Raw genomic sequence first — 18,665 nt, 5'->3', positions numbered from 1 at the left:
GCTTGCTCATGCTCACTCCAGGTCCCACGCCTGTAAACATGGCCCTCAATCTGCCTCAAGAATGGCCCAGGTCTGGTCGTCAACAGTCGTGTAGATGAGACCACCCGACAGCAAATCATCACCAGCTTTTGCAACCTCTGCTGTGTCGATGCCGAGTTTCGCAGCGATCTCGTGCTGGTTTAGACCCTCGTTGGACTGCGGCGCTTCTCTCAGATACTGGAACACCCTCTTCGCTGTCTGGTTGTAACCACCAAGATCATAGCCGCCGTAGCTGCCACCGCCTGCCGCTTGTTGCTGTCCAACAGAGCCATTTGTAGCAGCAGCACTGCCTTGCGCGCCGCCAGGAGGCCCGCGCGTGAAGTATAGGTGTACGGCGGTCGCTTCAAGCAGGTGAAAGGAAACTTCGTTCATATCTTCGACTGGTCGGATGACGGTTGCGCCGACAGATCTTCGGTCGTTGAAGCTCTTCAGCTTGCCCCATGCTCTGCAATAGGCACCTTCGACGAGTTTCGCTTTGGTAGGGTTGGTCTGTTCTTGAGCGTCGGAATCGACCCATTGCTTGACTTCTATACTGCCAGTGCCGTCGTCAAGCCTGTACGTAGTGTTTGTGGTCTGGTTGGATATGTTGCGTATTTGACCGACAAATGTGAGCTGGTTAAGCAGTTAGTAGAGGCAGATTGGCCACGGAATTATCGCTTACTTGAGACACTACTGTGCCGTCAATTTTGAAGGCATCATTGCTGCCGGCTTCCAGTTGAGCGTCCAGTATCTGCTTGATGGTGACAGGGCGCAGGGTATCTTGGGCACGGTCTGGTCGACCGCCAGGGCTCTGTGTACTACCGCCCTCTCCTGGTATAAAGCCACCTCCGCCAGCACCGCCGCCGGCGCCGTAAGAGGTGTACGAGGTTTCGTAGCCGTTGTAGCCTACAAGAGTTAGCGCTGGTGGGTTGACAAGAAAGGTCAGACCTGGGTGGCATACTCATCTCGTGGGCGTGGGTTTGGGTGACGCGATGACAGAAGTTCGGTGAGGGCAAAACGCGTCGGACGCGCCTGCCTCATCGCGGGGCACGTGGAAGCTAGCAGCTAGGTGCGCCATCCTCATCCCTGTCGCCAAGATTTTGGAAGGACCGTGCCCGAAATTTTCCAAAAGACAGAGGGAAGGCGCGACTTCCAGACGTCAGGCAGAGAAAGTGCATCACGTCGCCTCCGAGTCCGACCACCAACCTAACCATCATGGCTCCCCGCGCGAGCTCGCCGGCGCTCTCCGAAACCGAGTTCGACATATTCGATGCCCTCGCTGGCGGTGATGATGTTCAGCAAGAGACGGGCTTGGACGCAGATTTGGGCATAGATCTTGATGTTGGACATGATGACGGATCCGACGACGAGGCCTTTATCGCCGCAAAACAAGCTGCCTCGAATCGCAAAGCCTCCAACGTAGGAAAGTCTGTCAAGAAGGGTGGAGGCTTCCAGGCAATGGGCCTGAATGCAGCGCTTCTCAAAGCTATCGCGCAGAAGGGATTCAAGATACCTACTCCGATTCAACGAAAGGCCGTTCCGCTCATGCTGGACGGACAAGACGTCGTGGGTATGGCTAGGACCGGTTCTGGAAAGACGGCTGCTTTCGTCATACCCATGATCCAGAAGCTCAAGGCGCATTCTGCCAAAGTTGGCGCCCGAGGAATCATCATGTCGCCCTCCCGAGAACTCGCATTGCAGACGTTGAAGGTTGTCAAAGAGTTGGGACGCGGCACGGATCTGAGGACTATTCTGCTTGTTGGTGGTGACAGTCTCGAAGAACGTATGTGCAACAGAGTAGCGGCAACTGGAACAAAGGCGAGACTAACATGTTTGCAGAATTCAGTTCCATGACCACCAACCCTGACATCATCATCGCTACTCCTGGTCGCTTTCTGCATCTAAAGGTCGAGATGGGTCTCGATCTGTCCTCCGTGAAGTACATCGTATTCGACGAAGCCGACCGTCTGTTCGAGATGGGTTTCGCAGCGCAACTGGCCGAGATCCTGCACGCTCTTCCTGCTTCGAGGCAAACACTGCTGTTTAGTGCTACACTACCAAAGTCACTCGTAGAGTTTGCAAGAGCAGGTCTGCAAGAGCCCAAGCTCATCCGTCTCGATGCTGAGAGCAAAATTTCGCCGGATCTTAAGAGTGCCTACTTCACAATCAAGTCAGGCGATAGAGATGGCGCGCTACTTCATCTTCTCGACAACGTCATCAAGGTGCCGGTAGGTGAGACTGACGCAGCAAAGAAAGCCAAGCAAGATGCCGAAAAAGCTGCCAACAGCAAAAAGCGGAAGCGCAGCGACGGTTTTGTCAAGGACGTCCCAATCGCCGAGTCCACTATCATCTTCGCTGCGACGAAACACAGAGTTGAGTATCTGGCCAATCTTCTTCGCGGTGCAGGATATCCTGTATCATATGGTACGTAACCAGATCTCATTGTGTCGTGCTATTACTAACTTCAGAAGTGTACGGCAACCTTGACCAAACAGCTCGCAAAGAGCAGATCCAGGACTTTCGGATGGGATTGACCCGTATACTTGTCGTCACCGACGTTGCTGCTCGGGGTGTGGATATGCCCCATATCAACCACGTCATCAACTACGACTTCCCTTCGCAACCTAAGATCTTCGTGCACCGAGTAGGACGAACAGCCCGAGCCGGACGGAAGGGATGGGCTTACAGTTTATGTAGGCATGTCGATCTACCCTACCTCATAGATCTACAGCTTTTCCTTGGAAAGCGACTATTAGTCGGAAGGTCGAGCGAGGAACCAAACTACGCAGAAGACTTTGTCGTCGGAAGCTTGGCACCGTGGCAGCTGGAGTCTTCAGTCGAGCTCGTGAACAAACAGCTCACCGACGACGAGGACCTAGCGCTTCTCCTAAGCGTAGCCGAAAAGGGTGAGCGCCAATATCAACGAACACGCAACCAGGCAAGTGCACAAAGTGTCGGACGAGCTAAGGAGTTGGTGGCATCTCCAAACTTTGCAGAGACGCACATGCTCTTCAGCGACGATGCACACAATGCTCAGAAAGCGAAGGAAGATATGCTTGCTAGGATCCAATCATTCAGGCCCGCGGAGACTGTATTTGAAATCGGCAAGCGAGGCACTCAGAGCGAGACAGCCGAAATTATGCGCAAGAGACGTGAACAAGTCGAACGACAAAAAGCCAAGCAAGCCGCCAACAAGCTGGCTGCTGGAGACGATATCGACCCACTTCAAGCACCTTCAAGACAGTCGAACGGTAATGAAGAAGCATCGGAAGAAGAAGACGAAGTTGAAGTTGCTGATGGTCTATACGACTCAGACTCTGATGAGCTTGAGGTGTCCGTCTCACAACCGTCTTCGAAGAAATCAAAACAAGACAGTTGGAAGAACGATGACTTCTTCATGTCATATCTTCCCAAGGAGAACATGGCGGAGGAGAAGGCCTATGGAGTGAGCGGAGGAGATGCCGGTAACTCAAATTTCGTCACAGCAGCGAGGGCGGCGGAGATGTCACTTGTGAACGATGAAATTCAGGGCTTCGCGGATGCTGCCAAGTCCAAGATGCGTTGGGACAAAAAGTCGAAGAAATACGTAAACCGCACCAACGACGAGGATGGATCCAAGGGTACCAAGATGATTCGAGGAGAAAGTGGGCAAAAGATTGCAGCCAGTTTCCGCAGTGGTCGCTTCGACGACTGGCGCAAGGCAAACAAGGTCAAGATGCCTCGAGTGGGCGAGATGGAAGCCCCCAACCGGTCTGCATCATCCTTCAATAACGCCCCGCGCTACAAGCACAAGGCCGAGAAGGCTCCGAAGCAGGCTGATCGGTACCGCGACGATTATCACGTCCAGAAAAAGAGGGTGGCTGAAGCGAAGGAGAAGCGCGTCGGTGCATGGAAGGATGGTGGCGCCAAGAGCGAACTCAGAGATGTGGATGCTGTGCGCAAGAACCGCAAGGTGCAGGAAAATCGCCGAGCAAAGAATGCTCGTCCGTCCAAAAAGCGGAAGTTTTGAGTTCATTGAATCAATACCCGGGCCCTATGCCCAGCGACATGAATCGAATATGAAGTTTTCTCAGACACGTGTCAGTGAACTAAATTCCGTGGCATCCATTATTTTTCGCGGACCGAGGTGAAAACAAACCGATTTGACAGCTGTACAGCGTGGCGACTAAAAGAAAAAGCGTTAGATTTAACAATTGGCCAGATTTCGGTATTTGTGCGAAGAAAGGCCGCTATGACCCGCATAGTCAGGCCATGTTTGCTTCTCCAGAGCCCGCGTCCCCGTCGGTTCTGTGTAACGCTCGATGTTAGACGACTGTCATTGCTTTGCTGTGCCACACAGGTGCGGATTGGCGAAAGTTTATCGGGGCCCTGCAACACGACAATGGGCGAGCATCCTGCCCTCCTCGGACAGCGCGCGTATTGACTCGATAGTGGCTTTTTATGCGCATCGTCGTGGTCGACGAGATTCAAAGGTTAACACACGATTGTTCAGTGCGACTCAGTCCCTTTTTGTATCGTTTTGATCAAGGTTTATTTGCTGGCTTTGTGGCTACCACTGGTATGTTCAAATTGGGACTGACATGCTGCAAGTCAGTCCGTAGCCAAAACTATGCACACGTTGTCGACTAGGATAGAGTTGCCGGCGTCTATTGACCTCGGGTAGTGTTGACACTGACAGGCGACCGCGTATAGTGCGCGTATTGGATGAGCGCCTCAAATCTCACGCCATTGTGATTTAAGGTCCGAAGCAGGGATAGGGGCCTCTTCGGGTACGCAGGCATGTTGTCTGTACAGGCACGTCATTCCTTGAGGAGATTTCTGTGATCCGGGACGAGTGTTCCCCACCCGTCGCAATGTAAGGGTGTACGCCAGCCCTGTTTAGTGCCAACGCCGCCAGACTTCAATAATCCTTCTGCACGCGCGCACCTACGGCTTACCCAACGACCTTCCAGAAGCCGCCACTGTTGTTTTTTTGCATGAGCGCGTTTTGCTATACGATGGTGGGATGCGTGGTGTGTTGAGGGCAGCCCTCTCTTTTTTCTTGCACCCGTGGATTCGGTCTCCGTGCTGCGTTACGCAGGGCACAGCATCAGGAGCATTATTTCACGACAACGGCTTTTTGATATTCCAAAGAACCCAAATCGGACGAAGCCAATCTCGCTGCGAAACTCTTTGGGAGTTTCGATGAAAATCATCCGCCTGAACCAGCCATTCGCGCACCAACGGCTGCGGCATGGCATGCTCGGAGCGGCGCAGTCTGGGCTGTGGACTATGACCAGTCGGGTAGATGTAGGCGTAGTCACATTTCATATCTCGGTAAACGGCTCTTGGGTATTGATAGAGCACTTTACCGGACGGAAATTTCTCGCTCCGTTGCGGGCCTGATCAAACTACCTAGGTACGTCGAGGGGTCAGTAAATCCTGCAGCGCTCGCTTGCCCTACATCACGAGATGCTGCAGGTTGCCTTGAAAGCATGCCTGAACCGCATTCGCAGAATGAGAATGTCAGAAAGCACATAAGGGGCACATCATTGTCAAGTTTGAGTAAGACTCCGAAGAGTCTTTTTGGGCACTGAGACCAACCAGGGAGCTGCTCGGCCCGCACCCAGTCGCAAATCGACAATGGGACCAGCGACGGGCAAGCATGCAAGGACCACAGGGGAAACGGAGAGGCCAGCGAGGGTCCCTTGTAGCGACTACTTTTGGCACAACGTGTCCTGAGCACCGGTTCGTAGATCCCGCCCGCAGGCCTGTCGTGATATTCGGGTCCTGGCCAAGCGGCTGACTCAGAGCTCAACAGCTCAACACAAAACAATACGAACTCGAATTTGCTCGCATTGTAGCCCCATGATGCGTCTCCATCTGTTCGCAGATGATCTTGTCAGGGTTGGCATTAAACACGGAGCGCTCGACAGCGACCTTTGAATCAATGAAACGGCAGGGCCCGCGGGGAAAGGACATGAATCCCGGGACCCTGGACAGGCCGTTGTGCGCATGCCGTAGCTTCGGGGAACCGTAATGAGAGATGAAAGTAATCTACAGGCGATATAAGACCTGCTGTTAACGTCGAATTATCCGCTATCTGTGATTATTTTTGGACCTCAGCAATCCTCGACGAGGCTAAATGCAAGGTCTAGTCCTAGGCTTTCGCGTTGGCTTGTCGGTTGGATTTATATTTTCCGCGTTGGGGGCCAATCACAACCCACTTGAAGCTGGGCGGATCCGACAAATCTCACAGAATGGATTTTCTTTACGTCGGCCGTAATGCTAGTCATTGTACGATCCGGATGACCTGCCCCGACGAAGGAAGAAGAAACGCTCATGCAGGACCCAGACTTGAGTCATGCCCCCTGCGTCGTGATCTCGGTTCAGGCCGCAGAGAGCAGAGTGAACATGTGCGGACATGGTTTACTCGCGAGCACGTTGAGCCCCTACACATCCAATGTGATAGATATGTACAAGGCCCTGTGGCTGCAGATCGTAGATATTGGAGTTATTGGACAATTCCAATTTACTATGATGGGGATTACGGTGGACGATATACTATGCTCGTGCAAGGATGGATTATCCCCAGCTAGTGTCCAGGTATACACACCCACCTCTGCCCTAGACGCGGCATCGATCTTCACGGCAGTCGGCTCAGCTTACCGCTATTCCGAGTTGGGGTCAAGCATCACCGGTGAATATGGCTTTGCTCCGTGGTGCAGCATCAAAGGTTTGCCCTGCCGCCGTCGCCGTTCCACCTTCTACATGCGATTGTACGGTTGGCTAGTTGTAACATGGAAATTGGGGCACTAACGCTGGTGCCGTTACTCCCACACCTCACGGCAGCGACGCTGATGATGCCTCATCTTAGCAAAATCGACAACCTGTCATCACATGCCTGACTGGCTCTGATTACATTCACACTGCAATATGCGTGGTATCGCCAACCCAGGCTTCGGCCCCGCATCGTTAATGCTGCGCACACTCCAATAGCACGAGCAATATCGGCGGTCATGCCGTCGTGGCTCGGGCAGTTTACGGGCAGATCGTCGACAGCGCCAGCGCGTTCGATCGATATACTCACCGGAGTATTTTATGTGTGCTATCCCAATGCGACACGGTCCACGCCTATAATGCATGCATGATATACCTCTGGCTTGTTCTGACGACTGCACTATGACTACACTTTGCCCTCAGCACTGGACGCCACGTCTAAGCACACCACCTCGGGCGGCTGGAACACTGGGCCGCCCGGAGATGTTTCTGCAGGTCGAGAGGATCGTCTCAAATGCACCGAGTCCGCTGATTGACCTCTCATGCACACATCGCTGGGCATGCAGAAGAAGGTACTAAGCGTATGCGCCACATTGTAACCTCTACAGAAGACTCTCTAACAGCGACTACGGGAGGAGGTGCCAGCGGATGCAGCTTACCGTCGCTTGCACGTTCTGAACTAGAGCACATTGCATCTGCCAGATTCATCACCCGCGCCATACAAGCTTACAGCGCCAGCGCCATGCCACTAAACATAGCGTGTCGCATGACGAGCAGTACACCTCACAGAAGCGTCGACTGATGATACTTTCCGCAGGGTGACGTCCTTGCGGGAAAGGAGCTCATAACAACTTGCTTTTGGGGAAAAGACTGACTTCAAACAATGCATCGACGGGAAATTCCACACAAAAGCGTCGTCGTGTCAGCCATATCCGCGAGGCAGCAGTGATCTGCAGCATCGGAAGTGTATCCAATTTTTGTTAGCAGCGATAGAGTTTGCGCCAGCTGAGTGCGTCATCAGATCGCAGTGATGCTTTTGTCGCGACAGCAAGACCCTGAGCAAGCTTTCCCCGGCAGTCCATGCAGCGCAGCCGCTACGAGGCGAGATGTTCCGCTGCGACCGCCGGTCGGTGCGAAAAGACCTGCGAGGCGATCAATGCAGTGGTTGGTCTGAAGGGTCCGGAAGCGCGACTGACAGTGACAAGCGTCTTGATAGTGCACCAGAACTGCGGGCCTGTCAGTGGGAGCCACATTTTCGCAATCCTCACCTCATAGTTGCTGGTGGCAGGACTCGCCTGGGTGAATATAACTTCCTTCCTTTAAAGTCCCTAGCTGCCCATTTGGTATCCTCTCCTCGGCGCCATGGTTGCCGAATAGGGTAAAAAAAGGCAATTACTGGGTCGCACATAAGCGCACGCCGAGGATTAAGGGTGCCGACTTATGCTATGCTTCAATTGAAAGTTTGCCTGGGCGGCTGCAAAACAATGGTGCAATAGCGCGCAGAAGCGCGACCATATCTCGTTAGCACACCCCGGTTCGAGGACGGTGCGGAAGACAGGGGGCTGAGCGGCCTCTGACAAGGCTCCCCAACCCGCATCGCCCATGCACGCTTTCAACTGACGGCCGTGCATATGTGATTCCGCGGGTGCATCGACCGACTGGGAAAACCGGCCTAGCAGAAATGTCAAAGAACCATCAGCCGAACGAGGGAAGCATGTAGTCGTCCCCGAGACGCATCCTTCCCTGCTCCCGTTGCCCGGAACTCATCGTGGCCCCCTTCTCCTGGATGGCCCGCCATGCACGACTTGACAGGGATTTAGTAAAGATCTGTGAGTAGAATCTCCATAACCGATTGTGGTTATTACTGGGGAATGTCCGCCGAATGACAGACGTCTGCTCTGGTCCTTGACGAGTCGCCATCCCAAAACCTCATTGGTCCCACTGCATACAACATCACCACCTCGCCTCCTCTCTTCCTCGCCGCCCCATTACCTGCAGCTGCAGTCAAGACCAGGCTGATACTTGTTCGACATCTTGTCCATTCTAACATCGAACCATCCAGATACTCTCCAGGTATTGAACCACTCCGAAGACTGCTAAAAGGTATTTCCAAGTCTCCTTTTTGCCTCTGATCCCGCGTTGGCCAATGTCCAACCATAAGGGAATGCCCTGTCTTTGGTCATTGTCTTGATCTTCTCCTCGCTTGTGCACTAGCTTACCTTAGACGCCATGCAGGCTTCATCATACTGCCACACCAACATCTCCGTACCGTGCCCTTTCTTGCTTCGCATACCGAAGGGTGTTGTGCGGGGCCGCACACTGATCGTTTCTGCCATACCTCTAATCATTGTGCTCCCGCTGCTGACGCGGCGTCTGAGCGCGCGGTGGTCAAACTATGCAGAGCCTGGTGTTACCGGGTCCGACCTCACTCCTCTCTACGCCATTCGGGCGGCATTCAGAACCTGAAGACGGCCTGGCCAAGTTCCGGTCAAAATTCAGTCCTAACAGGCCTGAGCAACAGGGTTACCCGTCTCCGCCCATGTCAGAATCTCATTCCCCTTCTCGTCGACCAGCACAGTCTGTTGAATCTGCGCGCCTCTCTTATCCTCCGCCGGTAGGCTCATCCCAAAGGCAGGATAGCTTGACTCAACCGCCGACTCTGCCATCAGTATACGATCCACGGTCTACATCGGCTGCGCATGCTCTTCCTCTACAACGACCACTTTACTCTGGAGAACCTCAGCACAGGAGTCAAGGGATTCACTACCAGCCAGGACGTCCGCTCGAGCACCAACCTTACCACCATGCTATCCCACATAGCTACGGCTATGGCTACCAAAATGCCGGCCTTCCCCCTTATGCAGGAGCTCAACACGCAGGCCCGATGGTGCAGCAAGGCGCAATGATCGCACCCCCACCAGCAAGGCCTACCAAACCAGCGAGAAGAACGAAAGCGCATGTGGCATCAGCTTGTGTTAATTGCAAGAAGGCGCATCTCAGCTGCGACGTCCAACGCCCTTGTGGCCGTTGCGTTGCTTCTGGAAAGCAGGTGAGTGTTTCGCTCTCTTTTGCAGCTTGAGGAACCATATCCTTTTCCAGACTGAATTAACATGTTCAAATAGGACACATGCAAAGACGTGCAACACAAAAAGAGAGGAAGGCCACGGTTAAGAGACGACAGAGAGTTCACTAGATCAGAAGACGGAAGACCACCACCTACCCAGCTCATAGGAGCGCCACCTACCTCCGAACCTCACGCACACCAATCGTCGTACCCAGCGTCTCAGCCATATCGAGCCTTCGAACCCCAACGAATTTTGGAGAGTACTACGCACCAAAAGGAGCTCCATCCCGTTGCATCTGCACCCAGAGATGCAGCCGGCGACTACGGTGGAGTGCAGGCACCTCCCTTTGGCACGGGATCGAACATGGCGTACCAAAAGCTGCCTGTAGTTTATCTCAATTTGGATCTGGTGATACAAAAAGCAAACCAAGCTTTTGCGGACCTGGTATCGTTCCTCGGAGACATCAGGGGTAAACATCTTGGTGATCTTCTGGAAGCCCAACAGAACGAAAGCATGCAGCGTTTGCGAAACGAACTGCGCGACGAACGCGACGAACGTGAGCCGACATACATGGCGCCTATCACTCCGATTGGGCAAGATCCTATGCGTGCGGTGATGGACTCTATTGCAGATCAGGACATCGACCATGTCACCCAGGGCTACACGAACAGGTCCATGTTCCTTAGCTTCCGCCTCCCCAGTAGTGGACAGTACCAGTCGCTGCAGGTCCAGATCCGGCTTGCTAGAACGTCTCTTTACTTCGTGACTCTAGTCGTTTGCTCACTGCCAAGGCACGCCGTTCCGACTCTTCTAACGCAGCCGTTAGCTACTTCAACTGCAAGGCATGCTTCACAGACGATGTCTGCACCGGCAATAGCTCCAGTCACGCAGTACACGCCTCATCCAGATCGACGAACATCGACGAACAGCTCTGCACCAAACTCACCCTTTTTTAACTTCTCGTCCATCCGAACATCTCTTCCTACATTCAGTCCCAGCTCTTACAAGAGCAGCCCATCACACGGCTACTCCCCGACCGGAGGCCCGGAATCGGGATACTTCCCAACGTACCAGGCACCCCCACAACCCACAACAAGCGCATATCCTTCTCCATACCCGCAAAATGCTCGGACGCCAGCAGGAACTTCAGAACCCTTGCGAGAGCTCAATCGTCCTCCGCGCCTCGAAGGCTTGCATCTTCCGCCTATCCGAACAGGGCCGGCACCTCTTGGTTCACCACTACACGTCGAAACAGGTGCTGGCGCCTTGGAACGCGAGCGTTTGCGACCACGCGATTCCCCCTCGAGTAGTGCCGAACAACAGAGGCCTGAGTCGCCCGAAACTGGCAAGCGGAGGCGTTTGAATATACATGAGGTGCTGGACTAAAGGCGTTAAGAGGGAGGAAGATGAGCTGCAATGCGTTCCTGACACGGGTGTGAGGAGGATGACATGGTACGTGGGGCATATGCGGCGAAGTTTTGCGGAGAAGAAGGGACCATGTGTTTCTAAGAGGTGGCTGTCGTAGAAGGGTACCGACAGACGGGTTCCCTTGTCTGACCGAAACTCGGCGCATTCGAGCGGGACGGCGCATGTTGCACACGGACGACGACATGGACTGGCGCTTGTTTTTCGTACTTATTCCGTCATCGCTTTTGGTAGCATTTTTTTGGCGCGTCTGTTATTTGCGTTGCATTTCAGGCGTTACCACACGTTTCTCTGACTCTATCTCTTGCACAAGTCGTCTGCTGGGAGCTTGCCCATTCGTGTTTTTTTTTTGCATATTGCATCCTGCTTCTTTTTGTTGCTCTCTCCTCTTGACGCAGTTAGCATTAACATACCATTTGGCCTCAGCTTCTGTTTCAATATAGTCGCATACACCGGCGTCGCTACGGCCATACCTTGTAAAACTTTTTGGTTATTCAAAGCTCTCGTTCTCTCTGTTCCTCCCTAGACGCTGTTCCGGGGGGCTTTGCAATCTTTTATCTCAGCACTCGTTGTATAAATCTCCCAAGTCCTGTACCACAGCTGATCCGTGCCCTCGCGTTGGTGTTTCATCATTAACCAGCGAACCGGGTTTTGCCTCGCATTACAACCCGCATTTGTAAATAACAGACATTTGTGCGCTCGTTTGTTTGATCGTCAGAAGTCGGTGAGAGAAGCGGATATTCTTGTTAGTCTCTGGGAGCGGAGTAGCGAGGGAATCATTGTGGGTTCGAAAACAAGTCGTGCAGGCCTCGAGTCGCGGCCTTGCATGGGGGCTCAGAGGAGAGATATCTGCGTACTGGTACTAAGCTACATCTTCGATATCGGATCAACATCATCTTTATACGGGCAGCCGAATTCCTAAACCGGCGAGGATTGAACTGGGGAGATTAACAAGGACGATGGTTACAGTTGATCTGAGCATTTCTATTCTTGGAATCACATTCAACATTCATCATATCTTTCTCTCTTTCGACAAGAGAGCTCCGGATACAAGTCCGGAAGTATATATAAACACAGCGGTGAGCAAACGGCAGTCTGGCTGTGCTCTAAAGATAGTGTGTGGGGGTTTGGGAATTATTGGCTACTAGGCCAGTGGAGGATATACCCTTTTGTCGCATTTGGTTCGAGATAGTAAAGAAATAACAGAAGTTGGGCATAGCATAGAATTTGCTAGCTATGTTTGCATGTAGAAATACGAACGTGGAAAAAAAAGGGGGGGGATCTTGAGTCCTTCCTTCACATGTCTTCGTCATTCAGAGCACGTTTCCCAAGTACAATATAATATGATGCTCTTGTCCACTATCTGTTGAGACTTCGGTCGTGGTACAAGCCTCAAAATGTGAAACAGCTACTACAGGTTGGCGAAACCTTAATGCTGTGACGAACACACTGTTCGCGCGTTCCACCTACCAGATGCGACGGAGCGCGAAAGAAGACAGTGGTGGAAATGAAGATGTTGGCGTCAAAGTTCGTGAAATATGGCATGCGCATACTGAGTTGAATAATGCAAGATGTTTATTGAATGTGCAGTGTTAAGGACAAATGGGTATCTTGGTTATGAAAGTACAATTGAAAGAAAGCAACCTGTCTTCTCAACGACTAGACGCAGTCAATAGAGCGCTGGGTTTTCGAGCATCAGCAATCGCTGCTGCCTCGGGAACAGCAACTTTGGTGCGCATGATATGGGGAGACACTGGAAGCGCTCATCCCAGAGCCTTCACCTTCTTCTTTTTCTTCTTTGCGCCGTCAGTGGACTCTGGTTTCTTTCCCTGCTGGTAGTCCCTCCAGCTGTTGATGCGCGTGTCTCTGGTCTTCTCCCAAGCTTCATCTTGCTCTCTCTTCCTCTTACGCTCCTTAATCTCCTCATCTTCCTTCCTCTGTGCACGTCCCTCTTCTCTCATAGCGGCCTTCATTTGTCTCTGCTTCCTCATTTCGTTGTCTCTAATGACCCAGATGACCTTTTGCCTCCACTCTTTCGCAAATTCCTCGCCACGCGTCTCTTCGTCGTCAGCCGTGAGCTTCTTCTCCCGCATCAGCAGCATGCGCGCATCAGCAATGTTCTCATCCAACTCGGCGCGCAGCTTCTCGTCGAGTAGGACAGTCTGGGCTTTCTTGAGGCGATCAAAGGCATCGGGGGCGAGCTCGTTCTTGGTTTTGTCGGGATGGATGAGGAGGGACTTGGCGCGGTAGACTTTCTTGATGTCGGATTCGGGGACACCTGGTTGGAGATCGAGAACGGCATAGGCGTCGAGACTGAAAACGCTGCGGATGCCTGTGTTTGTTAGTATGAAGTTGTAGTATAGTAAGCCGAATAAGTTCAAGCTCAAGCTCTGTCATGGTATGAAGCAACTCTAAAATGCAACTTACGTTCTATTTCAGCGTCCTTGTCAAGCTCTTTGCCGAGACCAGCGAGCTGAGCATCGATGTCATCGTCTGCCATGGTAACCTTGTAGACGCGTTATGTGGAGTCGAGTTTAGATGCCTCGAAGAGTTGGTCAAGAGTTACAAAGGGAATGAATTCAGGGCCTTCGAGCTACAACAAGCGCCGTCGTCGTGGCGTTGGTGAAAGTGAGAGTAATAGCACGCGATGTCCAGGCCGCGTGAATCCCCGCGGCGAAGCGCACGAGCCACCGAGGCCGAAGTTCTCCACCAAAAAGTTCTCTCGCGATGCGCCAGCCAGCCTCAACACCGAAGCAAGCCGAAGAGACGACAGTGCGCTGAAATGGTCGCATCTGGATTCACTGGTCGCACGCGACCGACCAAGGTCAAGAAGAGGGAGAATATTAAGAAGAGGACGCGCGACGATGTAGATGTGGAGAAGCTGGAGCAGGCCGTCCAGGCACTGGTATGTATGCGGAGACAGACAGGAGACATGGAGCGCAACGAACTGACTGTACATATAGGACCCCAAACATGGCACCTACAAAGACTTCACCGACCTTCCGCTTTCCGACCCGACCAAGCAAGGCCTCAAGTCGTCGCATTTCGCCGTAATGACCGATGTGCAAGCAAAAGCCATACCTTTAGCCCTACAGGGACACGATATCCTTGGGGCTGCAAAGACGGGTAGCGGAAAGACTCTCTCCTTCATCATTCCCGTTCTCGAGAACCTGTACCGATTGCAGCACATTGGCCCCGACGCTGGCTTGGGCGCGTTGATCCTATCCCCAACCCGAGAACTCGCCATCCAGATTTTCGATGTCTTGCGCAAGATCGGACGACATGGACACATGTTTGCGGCAGGTCTGCTGATTGGAGGAAAGAGCTTGCAGGATGAGAGAGAGGCTCTGACCAAGATGAACATACTCGTCGCAACACCGGGCCGTATGCTACAGCACCTGTCGCAAACAGCAGCCTTCCAGGTGGATGACTTGAAGATGTTAGTGCTGGATGAGGCAGATCGGATCCTTGATATGGGTTTCCAGCGGGACGTCGACGCCATTGTTGAATACCTTCCCAAGGAAAGACAGACGCTGCTCTTCTCAGCTACACAGTCAAAGAAGGTCTCTGACCTGGCTCGCCTGAGTCTCCAGGACCCCGAATACGTATCCGTACACGCCGAGGACAAGAGCGCAACCCCGAAGGGACTTACGCAAAACTATATAGTTTGCCCAATCGAAGAGAAGCTGGACACCCTCTGGAGTTTCATACAAGCGAGCAAGAAGTCCAAGATCCTTTGCTTCTTCTCGTCTGCAAAGACTGTTCGATTCGTCTACGAATCTTTCCGTCACATGCAGCCTGGTATACCGCTTCTCCATATCCATGGTCGTCAAAAACAGGGAGCTCGACTTGACACAACGGCAAAGTTCTCTGCGGCCAAACATTCATGTCTGTTCGCGACAGATGTCGCAGCTCGAGGACTGGATTTCCCAGCAGTCGACTTCGTAATCCAGGTTGACTGCCCAGACGACGTTGATACCTATATCCACCGCGTTGGTCGAACAGCAAGATACAATCGGGAGGGACGCGGAGTGCTGTTCTTAGCACCAAGCGAAGAGGAGGGTATGCTGAAGCGCCTAGAGGCCAAGAGAGTGCCCGTCGAGATGATCAACGTACGACAGAAGAAGCGTCAGTCAATCAAAGACCAGCTACAGAACATGTGCTTTCAGGATCCAGCCCTCAAGTATCTTGGCCAGAAAGCGTTTATGACACACGTCAAATCCATATATCTACAAAAAGATAAGGAAGTGTTCAAGCTCAAGGACTACAATCTGGAAGCATACGCTGCTAGCTTAGGTCTACCGGGAACGCCAAAGATCAAGTTCTTGAAGGATGACAACAGCAAACAGAGGAAGCAGGCATCAAGGCAAATGATCGAAGTTTCAGACTCTTCAGACGCTGAAGAGGTTGCAAAGGCAGACAAACCTGTTCGAACCAAGTACGATCGCATGTTCGAGCGTAAGAACCAGGACGTCCTGGCAGAGCATTATCAGAAGCTAGTCAGGGACGGAGATGACGAGGCTCCAGCAGATGAATTCAGTGGCGCTGGAGCGACAAACAACGCCGCCGACGACGACTTCATGGCTGTCAAACGACGAATCCCAGCTGACGATGATTCTGACGACCTCGATACTGATAAAGTTCCGGAAGTTCCACCAGGTGGTCGCCTTGTCCACATCGCTGGTGCTTCTCAACCAATTGTGGTCGATAGCAATCGCCGCGAGAAACTCCTACAATCTAAGAAGAAGCTCACCAAACTCATGGATAAGGGAAAGAAGCTTGTCTACGATGACGAAGGCAACCCGCACGAGATCTACGAACTTGAAGACGAAGAGCAGTGGCGCGCCAAGGGCGTACCAGAGGAGCAACGCCAGAAGTTTATTGAAGCAGCACGTGAGGTTGTCCAAACCGCGGATATTGAGGACAAGGCGACTGCAAAGGAGAAGAGAAAGGAGAGATTGCGGAAACGTAAGGAGAGAGAGAGAGCTGAGTTGGCTGGTGAAGGTGGTGAGGATGCGGGTGTCGAGCTTCCAGATCCCGGTGAGGACCTTCTAGCAAACTTTAGGGCGGACGCGGAATATAGTGACGATGAAGATGATGAGGAGCGGGAAGAGCAGCCCAAGAAGCAGAAGAAGTGGTTCCAGTCTGATTCTGAAGATGAAGAAAAGACCAAGAAGAGGAAGAAGGCAAAGGCGACGCACAGGGTGGAGGAGCCGGAGACGCTGGAAGATATGGAGGCACTCGCCGCGGGCCTGTTGGGTTAGTTATTATCGTGCATCTTCTTGTAGATGTTTTTCATAATTCCACGCGGGATTTCTTGTTTTTCACTGAAGCCTCTTTGCACGTTTCCTACGAGATTTAGTGACACTCGAATATGAGACTTGTAGTATCTGGCCCATCATGACTAGGGGAGGTCTAGTCGATTGACCCATCGTTTTGCTCTGGACCGACGACAGATTACCGAAAACTGTAGCCGATTGTTAGAGGCGGCAGGGGTGACCTACCATGCAACTTGTATTGCCTGTATACAACATCGTATGCAACATCATCTAAAGCCTCGTGTTGTAACCGGGAGATGGGTTGAAGAGGCTCAACAAGTATCGATTTAGCCTACCGAACCATCAATATAGATGAGAGACGCGTTGGTGAAATTCCATGTTAGGGAGGTGTTGATGCGAGAATAGCTTATGTTTGGGTTATGAGTTGGGAATGGAAATAAATAGAATGTATATCATAGACCTGGTTTTCTAGGTACTCTTCTTCCATATCTTACAGGATACTCATCAAATCATTACAGCGACCTGTAGACTCGACTCCATGCTGCTCGCACAAAATACGGCTACAATGCACATCGCCACCGCCATTCTTATCGCATGGCCTATGATCCTTACTTCTGCCTTCCCAATCTCGCCTCGAGCCGCGCTCATAGGCTCACCACGAAATGTCTACCTCACCACTTGCACCACACGGTCCCTCACCGCCGACACAACCTTGTCATCCGCAATCCTCTACAGCGGCTCCGCATCCACCAACAGCCCCACAGACATCGGCACCGTGTCTTCTCCGCGCGCTATCCAGTGGGCTGGTTTCACTCGCCGCGTGACTCTCGAGTCTGGTGTCTTTGAATCTAGGATTGCACAGAGTGCTGATACGCTACCGAAGAGCGAGCTTGCGGGGTCGGCGGTCTTGACAGGAGATGGGAATGTGAAGGAAGAGTTTGCTTGTTTTAGGGACGGAACGAGCACGTTTCGGTTTGGTGGTGGAGTACTGGGAGGAGAGACGACGGTGTGTGTGGCGGAGTTTTGGTGTGGGAGCATTGCGGTTTAGATGAGAGAAGAAGATGGAGGAGCGCACAGCGTTAGCCAACCCTTCCAATACATAACGAGACCATCCTTGTGAAAAGGGGTTGTAATGCCGTAGATATCTTACTCTGAATCTGCGAGGCGTTTTGTCATTTTCGCTGACCAGCAATCGCCATCAAAGTGCCATTTTCGTTCACAACTTCACAACGTTCCAACCGCCACCATACACACAAAAGATCTTGTTATCATCTAACAACAAGAGTATGTGTTTTCCATGCGTAGAATGTACTTTGGAAGAGAAGGCAAAAACATAAGATCAAAAACATACAACAGCGGGGATTCGCCAGTGGTCACCCACCTGACTACTAGTCCGCCGGTCGAAGGCTTAACGTGTGGAGAGCAAACGGGATCCAGTGTTTGTCCTTCGCCTATGGTCGTATGTGGAAGAAATTAAAAAAATCATTGTAACTAACGTTGGGATTGTGATGCATCTGACTTTGAGCATGTCGGCGAAAGTGAGCTAGGCCGAATGGATTTTTGGAAAACTGCGAGAGAAGCGGGAGAAACACACAGCATACAGTAGCATTCGATCGGAGAGGTGCATTTATGTTGTTTCCTTCTTAGGGCAAGGTGCACACGATGCGCTCTCCGAATGCAGTGCGAGTGGGGTGGCGTCGCAACAGCAAATGTCTTCTAGAAAGTAAACGAGTAAAAGATGACGTACATATCGAAGCCCATCTGACTGATATTCTCAAAAGCCTTGTGCCAATCCGAGGTGTTTCCTACGGCACTCGCCCTCGCTTTCCATTTTACCACAATCTCTAGCCTAGGCAAATACCTAGGTGGTCTACATCTAACTTCCCGTACCTAGACTTGGCTTCTCAGCTCTAAATTAGCGTACTAACGTAGACATCTTTGCTCCTCGGCTGCGACTGCCCATCTCAATCTCTCCCGTTGTAACTTCCTGGGACCGAAAAACATCACGAACCACGGTACGGAACTGCAAACTTATGCCCGGTCGCGGACACGTTCCTGACTAGAGTTCTCGGCCTATAATGCCGTCGCTACTCCTTCCGAGGCAAGGTAGTGGTCTCGA

The 18,665-nt window shown here is 52.3% G+C and overlaps 6 protein-coding genes across 6 annotated transcripts; 4 read left to right on the top strand and 2 right to left on the bottom strand.

The window, feature by feature from the left end:
- Window positions 1–45: 45 nt before the first annotated feature.
- On the bottom strand, window positions 46–983 carry ALTATR162_LOCUS4689 (uncharacterized protein; the record flags this gene model as incomplete). The annotated part of the gene is made up of 3 exons (XM_043312304.1): window positions 46–651; window positions 701–924; window positions 980–983. 3 exons carry the CDS (start codon window positions 981–983, stop codon window positions 46–48), a joined length of 834 nt encoding a protein of 277 aa, XP_043168239.1.
- Window positions 984–1,233: 250 nt separating this feature from the next.
- On the top strand, window positions 1,234–4,027 carry ALTATR162_LOCUS4688 (uncharacterized protein; the record flags this gene model as incomplete). The annotated part of the gene is made up of 3 exons (XM_043312303.1): window positions 1,234–1,801; window positions 1,858–2,442; window positions 2,490–4,027. 3 exons carry the CDS (start codon window positions 1,234–1,236, stop codon window positions 4,025–4,027), a joined length of 2,691 nt encoding a protein of 896 aa, XP_043168238.1.
- A 6,178-nt stretch (window positions 4,028–10,205) lies between these two features.
- Window positions 10,206–11,228, top strand: ALTATR162_LOCUS4687 (uncharacterized protein; the record flags this gene model as incomplete). Its single annotated transcript, XM_043312302.1, has 1 exon — window positions 10,206–11,228. One exon carries the CDS (start codon window positions 10,206–10,208, stop codon window positions 11,226–11,228), a length of 1,023 nt encoding a protein of 340 aa, XP_043168237.1.
- A 1,802-nt stretch (window positions 11,229–13,030) lies between these two features.
- ALTATR162_LOCUS4686 (uncharacterized protein) lies at window positions 13,031–13,767 on the bottom strand (the record flags this gene model as incomplete). The annotated part of the gene is made up of 2 exons (XM_043312301.1): window positions 13,031–13,599; window positions 13,695–13,767. 2 exons carry the CDS (start codon window positions 13,765–13,767, stop codon window positions 13,031–13,033), a joined length of 642 nt encoding a protein of 213 aa, XP_043168236.1.
- A 282-nt stretch (window positions 13,768–14,049) lies between these two features.
- ALTATR162_LOCUS4685 (uncharacterized protein) lies at window positions 14,050–16,531 on the top strand (the record flags this gene model as incomplete). The annotated part of the gene is made up of 2 exons (XM_043312300.1): window positions 14,050–14,172; window positions 14,231–16,531. 2 exons carry the CDS (start codon window positions 14,050–14,052, stop codon window positions 16,529–16,531), a joined length of 2,424 nt encoding a protein of 807 aa, XP_043168235.1.
- Window positions 16,532–17,111: 580 nt separating this feature from the next.
- On the top strand, window positions 17,112–17,594 carry ALTATR162_LOCUS4684 (uncharacterized protein; the record flags this gene model as incomplete). The annotated part of the gene is made up of 1 exon (XM_043312299.1): window positions 17,112–17,594. The coding sequence occupies one exon, from the start codon at window positions 17,112–17,114 to the stop codon at window positions 17,592–17,594; it is 483 nt and encodes a 160-aa protein (XP_043168234.1).
- Window positions 17,595–18,665: the final 1,071 nt, after the last annotated feature.

This window comes from Alternaria atra, assembly GCF_907166805.1.
Source record: "Alternaria atra isolate CS162 genome assembly, contig: 23, whole genome shotgun sequence".
In the NCBI taxonomy this organism is placed as follows: Eukaryota; Fungi; Ascomycota; class Dothideomycetes; order Pleosporales; family Pleosporaceae; genus Alternaria; species Alternaria atra.
This window is presented reverse-complemented; position numbering and strand designations above follow the sequence as displayed.